At 41.2% G+C, this 25,999-nt stretch overlaps 2 protein-coding genes across 4 annotated transcripts in view; both read right to left on the reverse strand.

Moving 5' to 3' along the window:
• Positions 1 to 25,321, reverse strand: LOC308279545 (ATP-dependent RNA helicase DDX3Y; the record flags this gene model as incomplete). Of its 3 annotated transcripts, none has more annotated exons than XM_080719673.1 (17): positions 1 to 80; positions 491 to 624; positions 960 to 1,113; positions 1,347 to 1,464; positions 1,535 to 1,716; positions 3,493 to 3,637; positions 3,751 to 3,895; positions 5,786 to 5,946; positions 6,026 to 6,124; positions 7,434 to 7,519; positions 10,811 to 10,946; positions 11,468 to 11,567; positions 11,644 to 11,802; positions 13,511 to 13,640; positions 17,910 to 17,957; positions 19,069 to 19,132; positions 25,277 to 25,321. In XM_080719673.1, 17 exons carry the CDS (start codon positions 25,319 to 25,321, stop codon positions 1 to 3), a joined length of 1,986 nt encoding a protein of 661 aa, XP_080575799.1. The 3 variants fall into 3 exon arrangements, with proteins under 3 accessions (XP_080575799.1, XP_080575798.1, XP_080575800.1); XM_080719672.1 differs by having other exon boundaries at positions 491 to 654; XM_080719674.1 differs by lacking the exon at positions 17,910 to 17,957 and having other exon boundaries at positions 491 to 654.
• The window catches only part of LOC308279535 (F-box-like/WD repeat-containing protein TBL1XR1), a gene marked incomplete at both ends in the record, with an annotated part of 935,328 nt that overhangs the window by 468,528 nt on the left and 440,801 nt on the right, over positions 1 to 25,999 (reverse strand).

Raw genomic sequence — 25,999 nt, forward strand, 5'->3', positions numbered from 1 at the left:
TCAGTTGCCCCACCAGTCAACTCCCTGGGAGTTATAATTTCCTCCATATCCGTCACTATTGTAGAAGCCTCCATAGCCACCTATTAAAAAAATGTTTAAAAAGATAAATTAAGTCATTCATTGTTATTTTCTCTTTTCTCAAGTGTGTGTGTGTGTGTGTGTGTGTGTGTGTGTGTGTCTGTCTGTGTGTGTGTGTATGAAACCATGAGTGCTCTACTACTAAGCTGCACCCCCAACCCTTTATTTTTTGAGACAGGATCTCAACAGTTGCCCATGTTACCTCTGAGCTTGGAATCCTCCTGCCAAAGGCTCCCAACTAACAAATTATAGGCCTGTGCCATTGTACCAAGCCTTTTAACAAATATTTTAATGTAAATCTAAGTGAAATCTAGTGAATTTTGTCTTCTCCAGAAATCAGTTTTCTCTAGTGCTTGGAAGAAGGTAAGTAAGCAGAAAAATAGATCCTTCTCCCCCCCAAAATTATCATTACCTCCACCAAATCCTCTGTTACTGCTATGACTGCCTCCACCACTGTGGCTGCTGCTTGCACGACTACTACTAAACCCAGAACTGCTGGATCCACTGCTTTGTCGGTAATCTCTGGCACCAAAGCCTCCACTGAATCTGTTAAAAAAAAATATTATATGGTGACCTCTAAGTATAAAGTTCCATTAAAATGCCAATTCCTGATTAAACTTCTCAAATCTCAATTTATTTAATTCAATTTACTCTGGGTTGGTTTACTCTAGTGGTATTTTCAAAGTCTCATCATTTAAGAGTTGGTATTTAGCTCCATGTCACCTTTTGTAATTATTCCTTGTCCAAAATACTTTGAAGAATTAAGATAAACATTAAACCATTATGCCCCACATCCTATATATGAGATACAATGTGTCAAGTTTCTCTCAACAAAACATTACCCCACTACAAAACAATGAAGACTCAAAACAATTGTATACCTCTTAGAACGCCCACGACTGCTACCCTTGTGGTGGTGCTCATAAGCCATATTTTCCAACCAAGATGGCACTTCTTGTTTAGCTTCAATAAGAAGATCCAATAAATCTTTTGTGATATTTATATTCCTTTTATTGAAGAATGAGGTGGCAAGGCCTAAAAAAAAAAAGTACCTAAAATCTAGTGTTTTTACTCTCCTATATAATTTAATTATAACTGTAAAATGACATTATAAATTTGCAATATAACCAAAGACACTGAACAAAAACTTTTACTTAGTTCATTACTCTGATATAAAGTTTCTCCTTACAGGGTCTATCTTAAGATTGTGTGTAAAATTCTTTACTACATAATCACAACTAAATAAGAGAAAATGACAAACATCTTACCAAGGTTTCCCACGCGTCCTGTACGGCCTATGCGGTGTACATATTCTTCAATATCACTTGGCAAATCAAAATTGATAACATGTTTCACATTTGAAATGTCTAAACCTCTTGCTGCCACCTGAAAAATAACATTAATTTAGAGAGAGCAATATTTCAACATTAATTAAAAAGAGAAAAACTGTACTCACAGCTGTAGCCACTAAAATTGGACTTTTCCCCGAGCGGAACTGGTGAAGGGCCTCCTCTCGATCTCTCTGTGATCTGTCTCCATGAATACTGGTACATGCATATCCTTCATGGTATAAGAAATCCTCCAGAGAATCTGCACCCTTTTTGGTTTCCACAAACACTAAAGTCAGTGAATCCTTCCCTGAAAAATTAAAACATTAATAAGATCTTGATATCACTGTCAATTTCAAATACTGAATTAGCTTAATTTTCTTGGTACTTCATTTTAAAAGTGGAGTGGTCAGGCATGGTGAGCCATGCCCATTATCCTAGTAGTTGGGAGGTTAAGCGAGGAGTATCTAAGATTCAAGGACAGTCTCAACAAGTAGCAAGACTTTCAGAATAGAGCAAGACTCTCAAAAAAAAAAAAAAAAAAATTAGCTGGGTGTGCTGGCCTATGCTTGTAATCCCAACATTTGGGAGGCTGAGATGGGAGGATTGTGGTTTGTGGACAGCCTCAGCTTAGACCCTGTTTCAAAATAAAGAATAATTGCCGGGTGTGGTGGTGTACACTTGTAATCCCAGCATTTTGGAGTCTGAGACTGGAGGATCATGGTTAGCAGACAGCCTCAGCTACTTAGTGAGGCCCTTTGCAACTCAGTGAGACCTGGTTTCAAAATAAATAAAAAATAGAACAGGAGATGCAGCTCAGAGGTCGAATGCCCCTGGGTTCCATCCCCAGACCCATAAAAAAAAAAAAATAAATAAAATAAAATAGATTCAATCCAGGGTGGTGGGAGCACATGTGTAATCCCAGTACTTTGGAGGCTCACAAAGGAGGATTGCAGGTTCAGAGTCAAGTCTCAGCAACTTAGTGAGGCCTTGTTTCAAAATAAAAAATATAGCTGGGCATGGTGACAAATGCTTGTAATTCCAGCACTTGGGAGGCTGAGACAAGAGTATCACAAGTTTGTGATCAGCCTCAGCTATTTAGTGATGCGCACTAAAATTTAGTGAGACCCTGTTTCAAAATAAAGAATAATAAATAGGGCTGGGGGTGTAACTTGGAGGTAGAATGCCCCTGGGTTCAACCCCCAGTACTATAAAAGTAAATAAATAAAATTTGGCCTGGGGATGTAATTCAGAGGCAGAATTCCGGAGTTCAATCCCTAGTTACCACACACACACACAAAAGATAACCCCTGGGTTCAGTCCTCAGTACTACACACACACACACACACACACACACACACACACACACACACAGGAATGACACAAAGTCAGGCATGGTAGTACGTGCCTGTTCAAAAACAGCCTCAAAGCCAGGTGCAGTGGTGCACGCTTGTAATCCCTGCGCTTGGGAGGCTGAGACAGGAGGATCGCACAGGTTTGAAGCCAGCCTCAGCTACTTAAGTGAGGATCTCAGCAACTCAGTGAGACCCTGTTTCCAAATAAAACATGAAATAGGTCTGGGAGTATAGCCCGGAGGTAGAAAGCCCCTGGATTCCACTGCCAATACCACAAAAACAAAAAACAAATAAAGCAAAAAACACAAAGCCAGCTTCAGCAACTTGATCTTTTTTTGATGGGTTTAGGGATGGAACTGAGGGGCATTTGACCTCTGACCTATACCCCCTGCCCTATTTTTTATTCTTTATTTATTTTGAAACAGGATCTAAGTTGCAGAGGGCCTCATTAAGTAGCTGAGGCTGTCCGCGAACCGCAATCTTCCAGTCTCAGCCTCCCGAATGCTGGAGTTACAAGTGTGTACCACCACACCCGGCTAGCAACTTGATCTTGATTGTAGTTAAACAATAAAATAAGGATGGAGATACATATATCTCAGAGGTAGAATGTGCCTGGGTTTATTTCCCAGCACCACAGGGGGAAAATAAAATAAAAATAAAATGGAGCAATGGTGGGAAGTATAAGAACAGAGATGAGCCAAAGAGTATTTATACCTATTATAAAATTTTACCTGTTGCATTTAAGAGGTCAAGGAGAAAAGATCGCTTGTCTAATTCTTCTACCCAAACCACTTTCTGTGTGATGTTCTCAGAGGTAGAGCCTACTCTACCTACAGCCAGAAAAATGTATTCATCCAAGAAATCACGAGCAAGCATCTGAAAAAGCAAAAACAAAAAACTCTAAATTATCTATTCCAACACATAAATTATCTTCATAGTTACCAACAGATAGTAATGTTTTTAAAGGAAAAGGAAACAACAAAAAATACCTGTATCTCCTTAGGAAAAGTAGCACTAAACATCATGGTGTGGCGGACACCTTTAGGTGGCATAGTATCTTGTTCGACTATGCGACGTATCTGAGGTTCAAATCCCATATCCAGCATTCTATCAGCTTCATCTAACACTAAGTATCTGTTAGTGGAAAATACTCAGCTGATGTTAAATAGATCATTGAATCTATGCTGAGAAACTATAGTTGTACATAAAATTAACTGTACATACAGGGGTGGGAGGTGTTGGGAACTGAAACCAGAGGCATTCCACCTTTTTCGTTTTGTGGTTCTGAGGGTGGAACACAGGGGCTTTTCCACCTCTGGGCTATACTCCCACACCTAATTTTTTACACTGTATTTGGAAACAGAGTGTCACTAGTTGCTGAAAGTCTCACTAAGTAGTGGAGGCACACTTCCAACCTATGAGATCCTCCTTGTCTCAGCCTCCCAAGCACTGGGATTACAAGCGTGTGCCATCATGCCCAGCAGCAGCATTCCACCTTTGAGCTACACCCTCAGCCCAATTTTATTTCTTATTGGAAACAGGATCTTGCTAGGTTGATGAGAGATTTTTTTTTTTTTTTTGCATGTCTGGGGATAGAACCCAGGGGCATTCGACCACTGAGCTACACCCTCTGCCCTATTTTTTAATTCTTTATTTTGAAATAGGGTCTCACTAAGTTGCAGAGGCCCTCACTAAGCAGCTGAGGGTGTCTGCAAACCACAATACTCCAGTCTCAACCACTCCAATGCTAGGATTACAAGTGTGCACCACTATGCCCAGCTGATGAGTCTTAAAAGTTGCTGACGCTGTCCTCGAATTTGTGATCCTTCTGTCTCAACCTCCCAATTACTAGGATAAAACACATGCACCACCGTGCCTGGCTTTGCATTCAAGCACTAAACATCCTTTTTTTTTTTTTTTTTTTTTTCAGGTCTAGGGATGGAACCCAGAGGCATTTGACTCCCAAGCTATAGTCCCTGCCCTATTTTTTATTCTTTATTTTGAAATAGAGTCTCACTAAGTTGCAGAGGGCCTCACTAAGTAGCTAAGGCTGTACACAAACTGCGATACTCCAGTCTCAGCCTCCCGAATGAGGGGATTACAAGCATGTGCCACCATGCCCAGCTACAAGTAGTGAACATTCTATCCTCTAAATTTTATTTATTTTTTGGGTGGTACTGAGGGTGGAACCCAGGGGTTTTCTCCTCTGGGCTATACTCCCAGACCTGTCTTTTTGTTGTTGTTTTTGGTGGTAGGGGGGTTCTTGGAAGCCCTTCTATCTCTGGGCTACACTCCCAGACCTATTTTTGATATTTTTATTTGGAAACAGGGTCTCTTAAGCCAGCTGCGCTTCGAACCTGTGTGATCCTCCTGTCTCTGCCTCCCAAGTGCAGGGATTACAAGCATGTGCCACCACGCCCAGCTCTCCCAGACCTATTTTAAACTGTATTTGGAAACAGGGGCTCACTAAGTTCCTGAGAGCCTCTCTAAGTAGCTAAGGCTGGCTTCAAACTTGTGCGATCCTTCTGTCTCAGCCTTCCAAGCCTGAGGATTACAAGTGTGTGCCACCATGCCCGGCTTCTATCCTCTAAATTTTAAACACTTTTTGTTTAACTGTTACCAATAAACCATACAGCCTGAACTGGAATTTCAATCAGCCATTACTACTAAGGTGGTTACATTCAATGGGGCACAGTAGTACTAACCAATAATCCTAGTATTTGGGAGCTTGCGACAGAAAGATTGAAGATTGAAGGCCAGGGTATGCTAAGTTAAAGACCCTGTCTCAAAAAAAAAAAAAAAAGGTCTAGCTTAGTGCTAGAAAGAGGACTCAATCCTCATTTACCAAGGCGATGGTGTGAGTTGGAGGTTGGGAAAGAGGCTTGGATTAAAGTAGAAATTAAATTACATGCACCCATAAAAGTGTATATGTGTATACTTATGTAAATTAAATTAGTAAGAGTAATTATGAATTACTACAAAAGCAATGACCTTATATAGAGTTCTAATACAAAATTAACATACTTGCAGAAGTCTAAGCCAATTTTTCCTCTTTCCATCATATCTACAAGACGTCCTGGAGTGGCAACTAACAAGTGGCATCCACGTTCTAAATCACGAATCTGCTGACCAATATCTGCACCACCATAAACTACACAAGGACGGACTCTAGAACGGTATGAGAACTAGAAGCAAAATTTATTAGTCACAAAAACATCATTAGAACTGATTAAAAAAAAAACAACCAATCATGAGAATACATACTTTCCTGGCTTCCTCATAAATCTGAACAGCCAGTTCTCTTGTTGGGGCTAACACCAAGGAGATCGGGTATTGCTTGCGGCGACCATATCTTCCATTTTCCTAAGAAACAAGTACAATTTTAACCTGTAATGTTAGGGTACCAATGTGAGATATAGCCACAGGTTCTTGTTCTTAGCTATTTGTAGAAAACAATAGACAGAACTCCTTTTTGCTGTAACCTTAGGCAATTGTATTATAAAGATGAAAAGATAGGAACAGATATTAAAGCCCTATACCCAAAAAGGGGAGTGGGTGGGTATGTGTAGAGGAATAACTTGAAAATTAAGTTACTGAAGTTTTATATCAATAATCTTCTGACCCAACTGGATCTGCCTCTTCTGGGGCAGGTCTTTTGATGTGATGATTCCTTTCTGTAGGCCTGCCTTGTCTATGGTACAGACCCTAATCCTTTTGTTATACCCCAAATGTGTTAATTGATTATCGGAATCTGGTATCTCTTGAAGGCATATGGCATCCTCCTATATCCTTAGGAAATTTTGGCTTGTCTTTACAATGAAAAAAGGCCCTGGAGCTATCTCTGTTGTTCCCCTTGGTGCTGGGAACTCTATAGGGCTCTTCTTTGAGTGCCTGCCTGAACCCAAGGCTTTTTTTTTTTTTTTTTTTTTTTTTTTTGGTGGTACTGGGCTTCCTGGAAATCCTTCTACCTCTGGGCTATCCCCCAGACCCATTTTTATATTTTTATTTGGAAACAGGGTCTCCTAAGCCAGTGAAGCTGGCTTTGAACCTCCACAATCCTCCTGTCTCCGTCTCCCAAGAACAGGGATTACGAGTGTGCACCATCACGCCCTGCTCCAAGCTCTGTCTTTCTAATACCAGAGCTAATTTCAAATACACTTTAAAGTCATTTCCCAATACTGGCACATATAAGACCCCCATTCATCTGAACAAAATTCCCTGTGTCATTTAAGGATTACAGATAAAAGCCATTTTCACTGGGTTAATAGGTTGAAGAGAAAACTACAATATCCACAAAAATTTATAGAAAATTTTTTTTTTCTTGCAGTACTGGGAATGGAACCCAGGGGGCATTCTGCCACTAAGCTACACCCTCAGCCCTTTTTTATGCTTGCTTGTTTGCTTTCTCTGTCTTTCTGTCTTTCTTTTTTGCGGGTCTGGGATGGAACCCTAGGGCATTAGACCGCTGAGCTACACCCTTGCCCTAATTATTTATTTTTAAACAGGGTCTCACTAAGTTGTGGTGGGCCTCACTAAGTAGCGGAGGCTGGCTGCGAACTGCCATCCTCCAGTCTCAGCCTCCCCCATGCTGGGATTACAAACATGTGCCACCACACCCAGCTACAAAACTTTTTCTTACCATAATTTTATTATTTGACAAAAAAACTTTTACCTTCATAGCTTTCAAAGCCTCTCCTGGACCATCTGTGTATATCTGACTAAGGATGGGTAGAAGAAATGCTGCAGTTTTCCCAGACCCTGTTAAGAAAAATACTGGTTTTAGACCTTTTAAATTTAAGACTTGAGAAAGTTCCCATACAACCAAGCAACAACAACAAACTTTTCCTATGATGGGTTTTGGGGTAAAATAGTAAATTTACACAACCAAGTATAAAATGCTTTTTATGATCTATATTTGTGCAAAAACACCACTGTCTCAAAAAGTGGCACCCTCTTCCATTTCAACTTTTACTTATACTGAATCATACCTTTTGAAATGTAAAACAAGGATCAGGTGTTTCATAAATGTCTTATAAGCACCGGGCATGGAGGCACATGCTGTAATACCAGCGCAGGGATCGCACAGGTTCGAAGGCAGCCTTAGCTACTTACTGAGGCTCTCAGCAACTTATTGAGGCTCTCAGCAACTTAGTGAGACCCTGTTTCCAAATAAAGTATAAAATAGGTCTGGGAGTATATCCTGGAGATAAAAAAGCCCCTAGGTTCCACCCTCACCATACACACACAAAGTCTAATAAGCTGTAAGATTTTATAGACCAGACTATAAACATGCAAATGGGTATTTTTACAGAAAAGTGTTTCTTTTTTTGTTTTACTAAATGAAACCAGGGCTATTCTACCTCTGAGATACATACCAATTTGCAAGAGTGCACGTGTGTATGTGTTGCACTGGGAACTAAACCCAGGGGTACTCTACCACTGAGCTACACTCCCAGGGTAAAACAGGGCTTAAGTTGCTAAGGAAGGCTGAAAACCTGGGATCATCCTATCTCAGCCTCCCAAGCACTATAACCATGCCCGCCCATCCCCATCCATCCTTCCATGTGGTACTAGAGATGGAACCCAGGAGCTTTCTACCTCCGGGTTATACTCCCAGCCATATATATATATAATATATATATATAATTATTATATATATATAAAATATATATGTGTGTGTGTGTGTGTGTGTGTATACACACATTTTTTTTTTAAACAAGGTCTCACTAGGTTGATAACAGTCTCACTATTTGATGAGGCTGTCCTCAAACCTGCAATTCGCTTGTCCTAGCTGCTCAAGTACTAGACTTAGAGTCTGTGATCCCACTATATAGATAAGCTGCCCAATTATATGGAGATTTAAGGCTTGAGCTTGGCTCATAAAAATTCTTTTTTTTTTTTTTTTGAGGGTCTGGGAATGGAACCCAGAGGCATTTGACCTCTGAGCTACTCCTCCTGCCCAATTTTTTATTCTTTATTTTGAAATAGGGTCTCACTAAAGTTGCAGAGGGCCACATTAAGTAGCTGAGGCTGTCCGTGAACCGTGATCTGCCAGGTCTCAGCCTCCTGAATGCTGGGATTACAAGTGTGCACCATCATGCCCGGCTAACTCATAGAAATTCTTAAGTAAGCTGGGTGTGACAGCCTCAGCTATTTAGTGAGGCCCCTCTGCAACTCAGTGAGACCCGGTTTCAAAATAAAGAATAAAAAATAGGGCAGGGGGGTGTAGCTCAGAGGTCAAATGCCCCTAGGTTCCATCCCCAGACCTGCAAAAAAAAAAAAAAAAAACCTTAAATAAACAAAGGCTGAATTTTGCCTGAAGGCTATAGTAATAACTATAATTTTTTTTTTTTTTTTTTTTTTTTTGGTGGTACTGGGGTTCCTGGAAGCCCTTCTACTTCTGGGCTACACTCCCAGACCTATTTTTATATTTTTATTTAGAAACAGGGTCTCCTAAGCCAGCGCGCGCGGCTGGCTTCGAACCTGCGCGATCCTCCTGTCTCCGCCTCCCAAGCGCGGGGATTACAAGCGTGCGCCACCACGCCTGGCAATAACTATAATAATATTAAAAATAATGCAACTGGCTGGCTGTGGTAGGAATTACTTATCTCAGTGTTTGAGAGGCTGAGATCTTGTTTTCAAATTAAACAACAACAAAAAATAAAGCTGAAGATGTAGCTCAGAGGTAAAAACAAAACAAAACAAAAATAGGGTTGAGGAAGCTGGGTGTGGTGGTGCATGCTTTTAATCTCAGCATTCAGGAGGCTGAGACTGGAAAATCTCGGTTTGTGGACAGCCTCAGGTACTGAGGCCCTTTCACAACTGAATGAGACCCTGTTTCTAAATTAGAAAGAATAAAAAAATAGGGCTGGGTGTTGCTGGGAGGTAGACTGCTTCTAGATTCAATTCTTAGCATCCAACCCCTAACAAAATAAAATATGTAACTGCAGTACTGGAGGTGGAACACAGGGACATTCTACCTCCAAGTGACACCCGCCAGTCTTATAATCTTCCTCCTCCTCCTCCTCCTCTTTTTTTTTTTTTTTGGTGATAACTGGGGTTCTTGGAAGCCCTTCTACTTCTGGGCTACACTCCCAGACCTATTTATACTTTTTTTTTTTTTGGTGGTACTGGGGTTCCTGGAAGCCCCTCTACCTCCGGGCTATACTCCCAGAGCTATTTTATTTTTGGAAACAGGGTCTCTTAAGCCAGCGCAGCTGGCTTTGAACCTGTGCGATCCTCCTGTCTCCGCCTCCCAAGCGCGGGGATTACAAGCGTGCGCCACCACGCCCGGCTAATTTTATTCTTCATTTTGAAACAGGGTCTCAACGATTTGCAAAGGGCCTTGCTAAGTAGCTGAGGCTGGCTTCGAACCTGCACAATCCTCCTGTCTCAGTCTACCAAATGCAGGGATTACAAGTGTAGGCCACCAAACCTGGGTATAATTCTATTTCTTAAAGAAAATACTTAAAAACAACTTTTATGTAAAGAAAAGATAAGCAATAAACTGGGAGGCACTTGCTTACTTCTTATGTTCTGGATGTTTACGGTTTAACATTTTCTATTCATATCCCTAATCTGTCCCCACCACATGCCAAATTTTACCTTTTGTAGTACACTCATCAGACTAACAGTTTTCAACAGAATTCCTAAATATCTCCTAATTAATTATTAGCTTCTGATCCCAAGGACTGAAAAATGTAAGACAAGCCAGGCGTGGTGGTGCACACTTGTAATCCCCGCACTTGGCAGGCTGAAACAGGAGGATTGCACGGGTTGGAAGCCAGCCTCAGCTACTTAGTGAGGCTCTCAGCAACTTAGCGAGCCAAAGTATAAAATAGGTCTGGGAGTATAGCCTGGAGGTAGAAAGGGACCTGGGTTCCACCCCCATACTCCAAAAAAAAAAAAAAAAAAAAAAAGACAAAAAGATATCCTTGTTCTACTTATCTTAAAATCATGCTAAACATAGGACTCAGGCCTTCCTACATAAAATATTACTTGTAATACAAGTCCAGTTAGAATATTTTATTCTTTTTTACATGTGCTTACCTGTTTGAGCACAAGCCATTAAATCCCTTTTTTCTTTGATAATAGGAATAGCATGTTTTTGCACTGGAGTAGGACGAGTATAACGAGTAAGCTCAATGTTTCCCATAATAATTTCTCCCATCTCAACATCGCTGAACTGTTAAGCAACAAGATCAAATGCAAGTAAAAATAGAAACACTATAACTCCTATAATTTGCTTTATACTAACATAATCAAAATGAAAGTAATCACTTAAATTTCTCATGATGTAGTCTAAAGCTACTTTTGCGGGTAAAAATGTCATGACATAGCTGAGCGTGGTGGCACACATTTGTAATCCCAGCACTTGGGAGGCTGAGAGAGGAGGGTTGTGGTTTGCAGCCAGCCTCAGCTACTTAGTAAGCTTTGCAACTCAGTGAGACCCTGTTTCAAAATAAAGAATAAAAAATAGGGCTGTGCAGCTTGGAGGTAGAATGGCCTTGAGCTCCATCCCCAGTGCCACAAAGATAAAGAAAATGTCAAGACATTTTTTAAGAAAAGGGATTCCTCATCTAATCTACATTAGAAAAATATTTATATTAGAAACATTTTTCTATTTCAGGATTATTAATAATAACAGTCATAACCTGTTTTTGTTTATAGCCAAATGGTTTAAAAAAATAAAATAAAAAAACTTACACTTTCAATATGTGGAGGGCAGTTATTGCCGGTTGCCTCTACTGGTATATCATCATATTTCTCAAAATTAATCCCAGTATTACCTCCAGAAAAGAGTTCCCTGAAATCAAATTATTATTACATGTTATAGAGAATAGCAATTTTCACAATAATCAATACATATTTTAAAAACTTACTGCTCCAAGCGTTCACTTGGTGGAAGTGGTTTTGACCAATCATCTTCATCAGATTTATCACACCAACGACTATGTCCACTTCGTTCAAATTTACCAAAGCCAGTTCTGTCACCACGACTGCCAATACCATCATAGTCGCTTCGTCCACGATCATCAAATCTAAACAGCACATAAATCAGTACATGTCACTTAGAATAGAAAACTACCATCTTTTTTGTTTTTTGGTACTGGGATTGAAACCCAGAAGCATTATACCTCCAAGCTACACCTCCAGCTCTATTTTTATTCTTTCTTTTTTTTTTTTTTGAAGGTCTGGGGGTGGACCCAGGAACATTCGACCTCTGAGATACAGCCCCTGCCCTACTTTTTATTCTTTATTTTGCAACTGGGTCTCACTGAGTTGTAGAAGGCCTCACTAAGCTGAGGCTGCCTGTGAACTGTGATCCTCTGGTCTCAGCCTCCTGAATGCTGGGATGACAAGCATGTGTCACCACGCCCAGATTATTTTTATTCTTTATTTCTGAAACAAGGTCTCACTGAATTGCAAAGGCCTAAGTAACTGAGGCTGGCTTCAAACCTGTGTGATCCTCCTGTCTCAGCCTCCCAAATGCAGGGATTACAAGCATGTGCTACCACACCCGACAGGTACTAAATTCTTAAGAAAAAATCAATTCACTTATACTGCAATTAAAAATGTAGTGTTGAATAGTATGTAGTGGTACACATTTGTAATCCCAGTATTTGAGAGGCCAAAGGTTTGGAGGCAGCCTAAGCAAGTAAGTGTGGGCTCTCAGATAGGGCTACATATGCACCTTACAAGCAGAATGTCTTACATTGAGCTGGGCGTGGTGGCGCACGCTTGTAATCCCCGCGCTTGGGAGGCTGACAGGAGGATCGCACGGGTTCGAGGCCAGCCTCAGCTACTTAGTGAAGCTCTCAGCAACTTAGTGAGACCCTGTTTCCAAATAAAATATAAAAAAGGTCTGGGAGTATAGCCTGGAGGTAGAAAGCCTCTGGGTTCCACCCCCAGTACCACCCAAAAAAAAAAAAAAAAAAAAGAATGTCCTACATTGAATTCCTAGCACCACAAATAAATAAATGATAAAATGTTGAAAAACGGTCACAAAAAGCAATAAATATCTTAAAACTTTTCATTTTGAATGTTTATATCCTTATGTCTGATTTCAACATTCTTATTTAATGCCTATTTCCTAACAGGTCATTTTTTTTTTGGTAGTACTAGGGATAGAACCCAGGGGTATTCTACCTGTGAGCTACACCTCCTGCCCTATTTTTTATTCTTTATTTTGAAACAGGGTCTCACTGAGTTGCAGAGGACCTCACTAAGTAGCCGAGGCTGTCCGCAAACCGCGATCCTCCTGTCTCAGCCTCCCCAATGCTGGGATTACAAGCATGAGCCACCACGCCTAGCTGCAATTCATCTAATTTAACAGATTAACTTCTTTTAGGACACACACACACACACACATACACACACACACACACACACAGGATAAAATAAATAAAGCCAGGTGTGGTAGAGTATGCCTATGAACCCAGTACTTAGAAGGCTGACAAAAGAGAAGCACAGGTTGGAGACCAGCCTCAGCAGCTTAGTTATAATCTAGTTTCAAAACAAGAAATAATAGGGTTGGGGGTGTAATTCAGAGATAGAATGTCTCTGGGTTCAAAATCTAATACTAAATACTCAAATAAAAAATACATCAACATTTTCCTTAAATTCCATTAGCAGATTATCTTTTAATTTCAAAGCATCATGCACAAGGATCAAGAAATATATAAATGAGATATGACATATAAAGATTACTAAATTACTACTGTATACACATATAAGCAAAGAATTTACCTTCCCCTGGATCCACTTCCACGATCACTGAAATAACTGGGCTTTCCTCTTGAATCACGAGACCCAAAACTGCTGTAAGCATCTTTATCTTTACTACTACTCCACCCTGAACTGTCCTTATCATATAATCCTTAAAGAAAAATTTAAAAATTAGAAGCTGAAAATATTTTGTTCGATTTTTTATCTTTCCACATATGAAGTTCTCCTTGAACATAGCCTTCCTTAATCTGATCCTGGTGGATTCAGGTCAATGGGTTCCACAAACAGAATTTTTACAATCTTTTTTCCATCACTACATTAAGCAGTAATCTCCCGATGTTAAGAGTAACTACTACCTCTAAAAGATCATCCCATTCCTTTTTTTTTTTTTTTTGGTACTGGGAATGGAACCCATGGACTTTCTATCTCTGAGCTACACCCTCAGTTCTATTTTATTCTTTATTTTGAAACAGGGTCTCACTGAGTTGCAAAGGGCCTCACTAAGTAGCTGAGGCTGTCCACAAACCTTGATACTCCTGTCTTAGCCTCCCAAATGCTGGGATACAAGAGTGCCCCACCACACTTGGCTCCCTATTTAATTTTTTATTTGGAAAAAGGATTTGCTAAATTGCCAAAAGCCTTGCTTAGTTGCAGAGGCTGGCTCCAAACTGGTACTGCTTATTATAGGCATGTGCTACCATGCACAGCTGAGCTCTTTTCATGTACCAAAATCACAAGCCTATTTCAATTATTTTAGACTTTGGCAAGCTTGTTTTTTTTTTTGCGGGGGGGGTAGTACTGGGGATAGAACCCACAGGCATTGTACCTCGAGTTACACCCCCAGTCCTATTTTTTATTCTTTATTTTTAAAAATTATTATTATTAATTTTTTGGTGGTACTGGGGACAAAACCCAGAGGCCTTCTACTTACGGGCTACACTCCCAGACCTATTTTGTTTTTTATTTGGAAACAGGGTCTCTTAAGCCAGCTGAGGCTGGCTTCAAACCTGCGTGATCCTCCTGTCTCAGTCTCCCAAGTGTGGGGATTACAAGTGCGCCACCACACCCAGCATTATTCTTTATTTTTGAAACAGGTTCTCACTAAGTTGCAGAGGGCCTAAGTAGCTGAGGCTGTCCGCGAACCACGATCCTCCAGTCTCAGCCTACCGAATGCTGGGATCACAAGCGTGCGCCACCACGCCTGCCTCCATGCCTGTTTTAGAGCTATGACTTACCACAAAAGAGTGATCCCAAATGCCTTTGATAAATTTTCAAGCTAAAAGTAGGTAGGCTAAAGCTAGTTAACATATTATGTCCAACTCCTAAACAAAAAGCTTACAAATACTGTATACAAACAAATATTAAGTTAAACATATAGCATATGGTATCCACAACACACTTTGGGTAGCCTCGCTGAAAGTTACTCCAGAGTCAATTACCTGAAGAAAAGAATAAACTAAGGCAAATGAAATCTAAATAACCAATAAGAAATTTATTAGATGATCATAATTGCATATAGTAAACTATGTAAACAAGTGTCATGAAAAACATCAGGAATTCATTCAATTGAAGGAACCTGAAGAAAGTAATTTGTTACCTATTAACAGCAATTTAAATAAGATTAGTCAGTTGAGCATCTTCAGCATATTAAAAAAAATCTGGTTTTGTATAGTAATATCTAAAAAAAAAAAGATCAAATAAATGGTAGTCAATATAGAATAAAAAATTTCAATGTTGTGAACTTAATTCTACTGGGCTTTTAGGAAGCCCAATCGATCAGTGAATTTTTTGAAGGGAGGAGTACTGGGGATTGAACCTAGGGGTTCAATTCCATCACCAACTTACACCCCCCTGCCTATTTTAGTTTTATTTTCAAAAAGGGTCTTGCTAAGTTGCCAAGCATCTCAGTGCTTACTGAGGTTGCCCTCTAATTTTCGATCCTTCCATCTCAGCCTTCCAAGTACTGGTATTATATGTGTGAGCTACCACATTGGGCTTGCGTTTTTTTTTTTGTTTTGTTTTTGTAGTACTGGTGGGGTGGAACCCACAGGGGTTCTTTGTCAGAGCTACACCCCCCAGCCCTATTTTTAATTCTTTATTTTGAAACAAGGTCTCACTGAGTTGCAAAGGGCCTAAGTTGCTGGGCTGTCCACAACCGAGATCCTCCTATCTCAGCCTCTGGAATTCTGGGATTCCAAGTGTGAGCCACCACACCCATCTTGGGCTTGTATTCTTTTTAAATCACTCTGACAATTTAGGACATAGGGCAACCCCTCTCTCTCTCTCTCTCTCTCTCTCTCTCTCTCTCTCTCTCTCTCTCTCTCTCTCTCTCTCTCTCTCTCTTTTTGTGGGTATGAGGATGGAACTCAGGGGCATTTGACCTCTGAGCTACACCCCTGCCCTATTTTTTATTATTTTGAAACTGGGTCTCACTGAGTTGCAACTGGCCTAAGTAGCTGATTCTCCTGTCTCAGCCTTTCAAATGCTGGAATTACAAGTGTGCACCATCACCCTGTCAATTTTTTTCTTTTTTTGGTGGTACTGGGGATGGAACCCAGGGGCCCCTCCTACCTCCAGGCTATACTCCCAGACCTATTCTATATTTTTTATTTGGAAACAGGGTCTCTTAAGCTGGCTGAGGCTGACTTTGAACCTGTGCAATCCCCCGTCTCAGCCTTTCAAGTTCGGGGATTACAAGCATGTGCCACCACGCCTGGCTATTCACCCTGTCAATTTCTAAGAGTACAAAAATCCTGTCATCTCAATAAGCTTGGTCAGAAGCTCCCTCCCTCCCTCCTTCCTATACTGTGGGTGAAATGCAGAGGCTTTCTACCTCTGGGCTATACTCCCAGACTTATTTATTTTTTTAATATTTCTTTGGAAACAGGGTCTCATTAACTTGCTGAGAGCCTCACTAAGTAGCTGAGGCTGGCTTCAAACCTGTGCGATCCTCCTGTCTCAGCCTACCAAGCTCTGGGATTAGAAGCATGCGCCACCATGCCCGGCGTAGGTGTTCTTTAGGAAGGAAAAAAATAGTTAGGCAGAGCCTGATCAGGTTCAAGGTCAGCCAGGGTAATTTTACAAAGGGCTGGGGTGTAGTTCAGAGAAAAGACTGAGGTTCAAACCTCAGTAAAACACAAACCAATCTTATTGCTATCTATCTACAGATGAAAGAACAGTTACAAGTGAACTTGCGCCTTTAAATTAAAAGCTTAACATAAATTCAGATATTTTATAGTATCAATAAAAAGGAAGCCAGGCATGGTGATGCACACTTATAATCCCAGCATTTGGGAGGCTGAGACAGGAGGACGCAGTTTGAGGTCAGCCTCAATACCTAGTGAAGCCCTCTGCAATTCAGTGAGACCCTGTTTCAAAATAAAGAATAAAATATGGGGCTGTGGGTGTAGCTCAGAGGTAGAATGCCCCTGGGTTTCATCCCTGTTTTTTATTCTTTATTTTGAAACAGGGTCTCATTAAATAGTGAAGGGCCACTAATCTGTACCCCTCCTGTCACAGGCTTCCAAATACTGGGACTACAAGCCTTTCTCAAAACACTCCTTTCCAACAGAATTTGTGTTCTCATGTTTACAGATTAAGAATAATTTTAAGCCAGGTGTGGTGGCACACACTTGTAATCCCTGCGCTTGGGAGGCGGAGACAGGAGGATCGCAAAGGTTCGGAGCCAGCCGTGCTGGCTTAAGAGACCCTGTTTCCAAATAAAAAAGTATAAAATAGGTCTGGGAGTGTAGCCTGGAGGTAGAAGAGTTTCCAGGAACCCCAGTACCACCAAAAAATAAATAAAGAATAATTTTAACTCTATGTAATTTCTATGTGTTGGGCTTAAAGTTTGCCAAAAGACAAAAGAAACTATTCATGATTCAGCATTACACTGTTTCCAAAGGTAGTTAGATTAAAAAAAAAAAAAAAAGCCGGGCATGGTGGCGCACGCTTGTAATCCCCGCGCTTGGGAGGCAGAGACAGGAGGATCGCGCAGGTTCGAAGCCAGCCGCGCGCGCGCGCTAGCTTAGGAGACCCTGTTTCCAAATGAAAATGTAAAAATAGGTCTGGGAGTGTAGCCTGGAAGTAGAAGGGCTTCCAGGAACCCCAGTACCACCAAAAAAACAAAAACAAAAACAAAAAAACTTCAGAATCCCTAAAGTTAATTTTTTCTCCTATGTTCTACTCTTTTCCCTCCCAGGAGTGGGGATTGAACACAGGAGAGGTTTACTTCTGAGGTACACTCCCACCCCTATTTTACTTTTTAGTTTGAAACACGGTGTAAATTGTTGAGGATGTCTCTGAGTTGCTGAGAATGGGATCTTCCAGTTTCAGTCTCTCAAGTACTTTATTACAGGCCTTGGCATTTATGGTCTATCTTCTAAAAACACAAATCTACACAAATGCCATGGTGACATACCTTTAGAAGCTTCTCTGTTCCTTAAATGAGGAGGTATATAGCGCCCTTCTAAAAGAAAAAAAATGTAAAATTGAAAGCCTTTCATATTCTCCAAGATACAACTTTTACCCAAATGTCAGCAACTGCTTTTCTTTTACTACTGGTAAGATGATTATACAATATAAAAACAAACAAAACAAAGAAATCTAGAAGTGGAAAATAAATTGGAGGAATTGTTTTGTGTTTTTAAAACGAAGTTAATACCTGCCCAGCATGGCGGTGCATGCTTGTAATCTCAGTATTCGGGAGGCTGAGACTGAATGATCGCGGTTCACAGACAGCCTCAGCTACTTAGCAAGGCCCTCCCTCTGCAACTCAGAGGCTGAGTGAGACCCTGTTTCAAAATAAAGAATAAAAATAGGGCAGGGGGTGTAGCTCGGAGATAGAATGCCCAACATCCCCAGACCCCCCAAAATTAAAAAAAAATAAAATAAAAAAATAAAAATAAAAGTCAACAACTAAGACTGAAAACTAACAAATGTAGAAGGAAGCCAGCTATTTTACCTGAAATATCCAAATTTCTTTTTTACTCATAACCTATAATCAAGAAGCAATTAACCAATATCGAAATCAACTATTACCTTAATATCCAAATTTCTCTACTTACCTAATTATATTCTTTATTTGGAAACAGGGTCTCACTAAGTTGCTGAGAGCCTCACTAAGTAACTGAGGTTGGCTTCAAACCTGTACCATCCTCCTGTCTTAGCCTCCCATGCGCTTGGTTTAAGAGTGTGCCACCACGCCCAGCTAATTATATTCTTTAGCTAATTAACCAAACATTTTTTCCAAAGTGTAGAAACTGCTTAGTGTCCCTTAAAAAAATCATCAACTTATCTCTCATATCAATCTAACCCCAACACCCCCTTCAGAAACAAGCAAAAAACTTATTTTGCTTTTAATTTTAAAAAAATGGCCAACCCAAAACTTAAGAATCTGTGGAATTCTGTTTGTGCTTGAAGTTGTTTAAAATTAACATCTAAGAAAAAAAATATTATCTAGCAGAACCATACCACTACATTTTTATGTGGCAAAACTGAACAGAAAAAAGATAAGCCCAATCAATAAAATTAACAGTAACCTACGATACAAATATTGTATGTTTTAAAAAATTACTTACTGCTTGCTGTATTCCCTCCTCCTCCACTCTGGTTATCAGAGGAGTTCAGGTCTAGACCAGCAAACTGTAAATGAAACAGGGTGACACAGTAAGAACTAAGGCAAAAAGCAAGCATATAGCATCAAAATCACAAATCAGAAGCCTACCTAGAAAGGCCTTATACTCTGCAATTTACTAGGTCCCCCCAAATTTGAAGAATGCTCTGAAATCTATGAAACATGAATTATTTTTAGTTTGAATTTCTAAGTATAAAGATTTAATAGGTTTCATCAGGTGGCAAGTACTTGCAGCTTTATATACCACTGCATCAATTAATGCTTAACAGTATGGCAGTGTTTATTCCTACCACCTTAGACAATAAGATAACTTCAGAGAGGTCTTTGATCACAAAAATATTAAGAAGCACAAGCGACAGTCAATGCTTTTAAAATAAGACAGGCATCCGGGCGTGGTGGTGCTGGTTTGTAATCCCCGTGCTTGGAAGGCGGAAACAGGAGGATTGCGCTGGTTCAGAGCCAGCCTTGCTGGCTTAAGAGACCCTGTTTCCAAATAAAAATATAAAATAGGTCTGGGAGTGTAGCCTGGAGGTAGAAGGGCTTCCAGGAGCCCCAGTACTACCAAAAAAAAAAAAAAAAAAAAAAAAAAAAGACAGTGATCACATGCTTTAAATCCCAGTACTGGGGAGGCTGAGACAAGGAAGATAGTATGCTCATAGCCAGACTTAGCTACTTAGTGAGACACTGTTTCAAACTAAAGAATAAAAGAATAGAGCTGGGGATGTATCTCAGAGATAGAATGCCCCTGGATTCAATCCCCAGTATACCAAAAAAAAAAAAAAAAAAAAAAGAAAGAAAAAGGTAATAAAGCTGTGTGTGGTGGCTCAAATTTTTATAAAAATCCCAGTACTTGGGAGGCTGAGACATAAGGATTGTAGGTTCACCACAGGCCTCAGCTACTTAGTGAGCCCATTTTGGAAAAAACAAAAACAAAAACAAAAACCAAGGTTGGAAGTGTAGCTCAGAAGTAAAATGCTATTGGGTTCAACCTCCTGCACAGCAGGAAAAAAAAAAAAAAAAAAAAAAAAAAAAAAAAAAAAAAAAACCATCTTTAATCTCAACTCCTGTTCTCTTTACACTGACAAATTTCAAAACTGTAAATAGCAAATTGTTTTACTACATTTTGTAATGCCTTACCTATAATATATTAGAAGCAAAAGAAAAATCACCCGTACAAAATAAACTTGTAAGAACAAAGAAAAAACACTGACCATTGCACAAGGCATTTCACATAGTATTACATGTAAACACTGGATTTCGAATTTGAGGATTAGTGGGCATTGTGGGATACACCTGTAATCCCAGGACTTGGGAGGCTAAAATAGGAGGAAAACAGGTTGAGGACAGCCTCAGCAAGTATTGAGACTCTAAGGAACCTAGCGAGACCATTTCCAAACCAAAAAATAAAACTGGCTGGAGGTGTAGCTCTTAGATAGAATGTCCTTGAGTTCAATTAGCAAGCAGCAGCAGCACCACCCAAAACCTAAACAGGGCACACATCTATAATCGCAGTACTTGGGAGGCTGTTACAGGAGGATGGCAAATTACAGGGCAGTTTTGCCAGATATTTCAAAATAAAAATACAATAGAGCTGGAGATGTAGCTCAGCAGTAGTAACATTCCTTCTCCTTGGGTTCAATTCTCAGCCCCTCCAATAAAAAAAAGTAAGATCCAAGCCCAATATTTATGGGGATTGAACCCACTAGCATTCTAACCTGAGTCCTAACCTTTTTTTTAAAATTTATTTTGAAGGGACACTAAATTGCTGAGGCTTTTCTTGAACCTGAGCTTCTCCTGTCTCAGCCAAGCAAAACTGAGGCATACCACTTACATCTGGCTGAGTACTCTCCAGTCATCAAAAAATTTCCAGATTGAATTTGCCAATTAATTTTAATGAGCCCAAGAATATATTACTATGATTTTAGTAGTAAAATGCTAAATAGTAGTATTTAAATAGTAAAGTACTAAAGCAATAATAACAACTATGTTCTTGGGCCATTAAAACTGAACTTAAGAGCAGGGCATCCCACCTATTAACTGCACTCCCAGTCCAGTTTGTTTATTTGGAAGTAGGGTCTCCCTAAATGGCTGAGAGTGTCCTTAAAACTGGCCTCTAGTCTGTGAAGCTTCCCAGGTATTGTGTCACTGCAACTATCAGAGAATATAGTTTATCAAGAGTTATATGGATTCAATCTACAAGAAAACTTACAAATGCAAACTGCATGCTCTCACACTTTGTGTGTGAGTGTGTGTGTAGAGGGTGCTCACACTTTGTGTGTGAGTGTGTGTGTAGAGGGTGGAACCCAGAGAATTTTTTTGTGTGTGTGGAGGAGGGTAGAACCCAGGGGCTTTTCCCAGCTGTTCTCACACTTTCCTAAAAAAATAAACCTGTTTCAACTGGGTGTGGTTACTCAGGCCTTTAATCTCTGTATTTGAGTCTAAGAAGAACATGAGTTCCAGATAGTCTTACCATGCCTAGAGAGACCCAGCTTCAAAACAAGAGCCCCCAAGTCAGACTGGAAGGCAAGAGATAGAAGAATCAAAGGTTCAAGAACAGCCTCAACAAGTAGAGAGACTCTCTTCCATCTGTCGGGGCCCACTCGGCTAGACAGGGATGGGGCGGTGGCTCAAGATGGCGCCTAGGCATATTGCCAAGTCACGAGGCTCACGAGGCTGGCGGTGCCCTGAGCCTGCGCAGTGAGCCCTATCAGGCGCCCTATGGATGATCAGTGACGCAGCACCTTGTGCTACCACCAGCCCGCCTATGAGAGGGTTAGAAATGTGCATGCCCTAGCTGTGGGAAGCTTGGGGTTGGTGGGGTGATGAGGGAGGGGTTATGAGACTGATATATATTTGCCTGCTGTGCGCATTGAAGGGAAAGCATTAAAGAGGAAGCATCATCAGCAGACTCGGCGTTTGTGTGTTCTTTCCCAGGGCTCTGCAGGATGGAGCCTTAGGGACGGGAAAAGTGGAGCCAAAAAACCCGGGAACGCTGTGGGGTAAGTTCACAGGTAAGCGACGAAGGGACAGCGCTGTGTAGGTTCGCAGGATTTAGAGACGAAGTAGAAAGCTCGTGGACTGCAACAAAGCAAGACTTATCGTGGGGTATAAGGTTACTACTATGAAAGTCAAAGAGGCTCTCTGTAAGATTCTTTTTAAGGGAGAAGTGCAAGTGAAAGCAGCCACCATCGAAAATTTTCTTAACACTGTTAATAATTATGGCCTCCGTGGCTGCAGCAGCAACTGTTGCTGCAGCCTTAGCAACATCAATTAATACGGCTGCTGCTGTAAATACGATATCCCAAGTACAGCTACTGCCATAGCATAAGGAGCTCGAATAAATGGGCAGCTTAAAGCAGGCATAATGATGGTAAATCAAAGAGTGGACCTATTACAAGAACAGGTGGACATCTTGGGACAGATGGCCATGGTACCATGTATTCAAAAATTGTCTGGATTATGCATGACCTCTGTGCAGTATCAGAATTTTTCCCGTGCAGGCAATCTATCCTGACAGATAGGCAGAATGCTTCTGGGAAATTGGAGCCATAAATTTGAACAGACTATGACAGAACCTGGAGCGTCCATTGTCATAATCAAATCTACCCACGTGAGATTGCCTCAGTACAACAATGGATGGACCTGATACAGGGGACAGTGAGCTTCTTAAGAAATTGGGGTGGTGTGGCATTCTGGGCATTTTTTGCTGGTGGTAGTATGCTGTGTCCTGGTTGGATATATCAGGCATATTTGACAACAAACTGTGCAACAACAGCACATGCTGGTGCAAGCTCTGGCTGCCCTTGAAGCTGGCTCATCTCCTCACGTATGGCTCAATATACTGGATCGGTAGTCAAAGACGGGTACGATCGTCCCTGGTATCATATCAACCTAAGATGGGAGTAATCATGCTATTGCTTTCCCAATGACGGGTAAGAATGATCCTTGAGGTTCAACAACCTAAGACAGGCATGGTCCCGAGCCTTAATTTTAATAAAACAAAAAGGGGGAGATGTCGGGGCCCACTTGGCTAGACCGGGATGGGCAGTGGCTCAAGATGACGCCTAGGCATGTTGCCAAGTCACGAGGCTCACGAGGCTTGCTGTGCCCTGAGTCTGCGCAGTGAGCCCTATCAGGCACCCTACGGATGATCAGTGATGCAGCGCCTCGTGCTACCACCAGCCTGCCTATGAGAGGGTTAGAAATGTGCATGCCCTAGCTGTGGGAAGCTTGGGGTTGGTGGGGTGATGAGGGAGGGGTTATGAGACTGATATATATTTGCCTGCTGTGCGCATTGAAGGGGAAGCATTAAAGAGGAAGCATCAGCAGCAGACTCGGTGTTTGTGTGTTCTTTCCCAGGGCTCTGCAGGACGGAGCCTTAGGGACGCGACACCATCAAGCAAGATCCTGTTTCCCAAAAAACAAATATAATCGGGCTGAAGGGGTTGCCCAAAGGTTCAATGCCTCTAGGTTCAATCACTAGTATCACACCACACACACCCAATGACAACCTGGGAGTACCAAGGGGGTGGGGGGGGGCAGAAAAAACATCTCAGGGTTTAATCCCCCCCCCCGGGGGGGGAGTCCAGGAGTACAATGGGGCAGAACACCTCAAAATCACCAGCACACCCACCCCATACTCATTTAGTTAGTGGAACATATTCAATGTGCAATCTTAATAATATGAAGGCCAAAATAGGTTAACTACAGGTACTGAATAACCTCAGGAAATGGTGTACTGAATAACCTCAGGAAATGGTGAGACTCAATCTAGTGAGATCCGGTTTCAAAATAAAAACAAAACAGGGTGGGTGGTATAACTTGGGGGCAAATGCCCCTAAATTCAATCCCGCATATCACATATAATATTAAAATTTGTAGCTGAGCATGGTGGCACAAGCTTGTAATCCAGTACTTGGGAGGCTGAGAAAGGAGGATCATACAGGTTTAAAGTCAGCTACTCTCAGCAACTTAGTGAGACCCTGTTTTCAAATAAAATATAAAAAATAGGTCTGGGACTATAGCCTGGAGGTATAAAGCCTCTGGATTCCACTCCCAGTACCACCAAAAACCAAAAAGACTTGTGACCTATTAGTGTCAAGACGTGGGGGGCCAAAAGTGGGTTATGTTGAGCTGATTAATTGAAAGGCTCCTATGACAACAAAACTCCAAAAGCAACAGACACTATGCATTGAAAACAAGCTTGTAATTCTAGCATTTCGAAAGAAATAGTATTCTACTAAACTGAGCAAGCTCTGGCTTTCAACTATTTCAGTTTTTCTCCACAGGCACAATAAAAGACTGTTCCTACTAATCAGTAGGTATTTTTCCTGTGGACGACCCTTTTACCTAAAAACTATTAATCTCCACTAACTGGACAAACTTAAAAAAAAAAAGTGTAAAACTGTGGAGTCACTAACATTTCACACGTCTACCAGCGGTCCTCTAACCTCTTATAACCAGACACCGATCAAATGAACTGCAGCGGCCAACCCCCATTCCATTCCGGTTCTCGCGGGAAGTCTCAAAACTTCCCATTCCGGAAATAAGGCCTCATTCTCTACTTTAGGACTATATTAAATTCCCAGGACCCGCGGAAGAATACAAAATCTTAAGATATCTGTTTATCCATTCGCCTCATGTAGTTCCTGTAGGGTCCCATCTACTAAGAGCCGGGGAACTTCCCATTGTGCAATACACAATAAAAGCCTGCGCCATTTCGACAGTTTTTCTCCTATACCCATACTCAGTGGCTTTAGTTCACGTTTACACACCAACGATAAACTGCAATAAATCAGGACCAAGGACAAGCAAATTCTTCAAGACAAAAAAGCCTATTTTCGCACACCACACCCCAACACCCCATCGCAAATCATGCCGAACTCTCACATACGCATTTCCGCAAATTAGCACTCGCCTACACAGAAGCCATTAAACGCGACCGGATACAAAAAAAAACTCAGGACCAAACCGTCACAATGTTACCGTTAGCAGCCCGTTACTTCCCCGCCACCTCCGCAAAACTTAATCCAGCTTCCTTCCCCGTTTTTAGTTCCACTACCCTTATACCAGAACGCACACACACACAAAAAAAAAACATTAAGAAAATTAAACAAGGCCTTCGAAAAGAGCCTCGAATCATTTTAACTCACCTGCTGGTCCAGCCCGAGCGTATTTTCAACCGCCACATGACTCATCCCTGAAGGAAGCCGGGAAACCGGATTCTCCCGCTGCAGTTGTAAAAAGTCCAAATACCGAACTTCGCACAGGGAACTACAGATCTGAAGTACACAGCTTGCAGACACCAGTAAAATACCACTCAGATGACTTTATGGCAGCACGGAAGCTATGCGTCCAACTCTTTCCACACCACCACTGCCAGCCCCTTTATAGCTACCGTTACTTTCTGCCTCGCTAACTCGCGTTCGCTTAGTCATAACCTCGCGGGATCTTCTAGTCCCGTCTTAAACGCTGTTGAAGATCGCGAGAACTTTGCTGCCCCTCCCTCCTTTCCAAAGTCTTGCTGTTCTAGGATCTAGAAAAAATTCTGGTTCTATCCTTTTTCCAGTTTTGGGATTTTAAACATAGCGATAATGCATCGACATTTACTCTCGCCTCCCACCCCCTTGATTTCCTCTTTAAAAAAAAAAAAAAGGTGATTTTTCTCTTCCCTTTCACTTCGGTGGGTCAAAAGTTTCTCGTAAAAATTCCCTGCACTGACTATCCTCCCCTACGTTTTGGAAGCTTCACCAGAGTTGGAACTAGTGAAAAAAAAATATTCAGAAGCTGAAAGGGTTTAAGGTAAAGTGACCACAAGTGTCGTGCGTAGTGTCCATTTCGTAGAGCAGTCGACCGTGGTTTGAATCTTCTGGCTG

This window comes from Muscardinus avellanarius (genome assembly GCF_963383645.1).
Source record: "Muscardinus avellanarius genome assembly, chromosome: Y".
NCBI classification, from domain to species: domain Eukaryota; kingdom Metazoa; phylum Chordata; class Mammalia; order Rodentia; family Gliridae; genus Muscardinus; species Muscardinus avellanarius.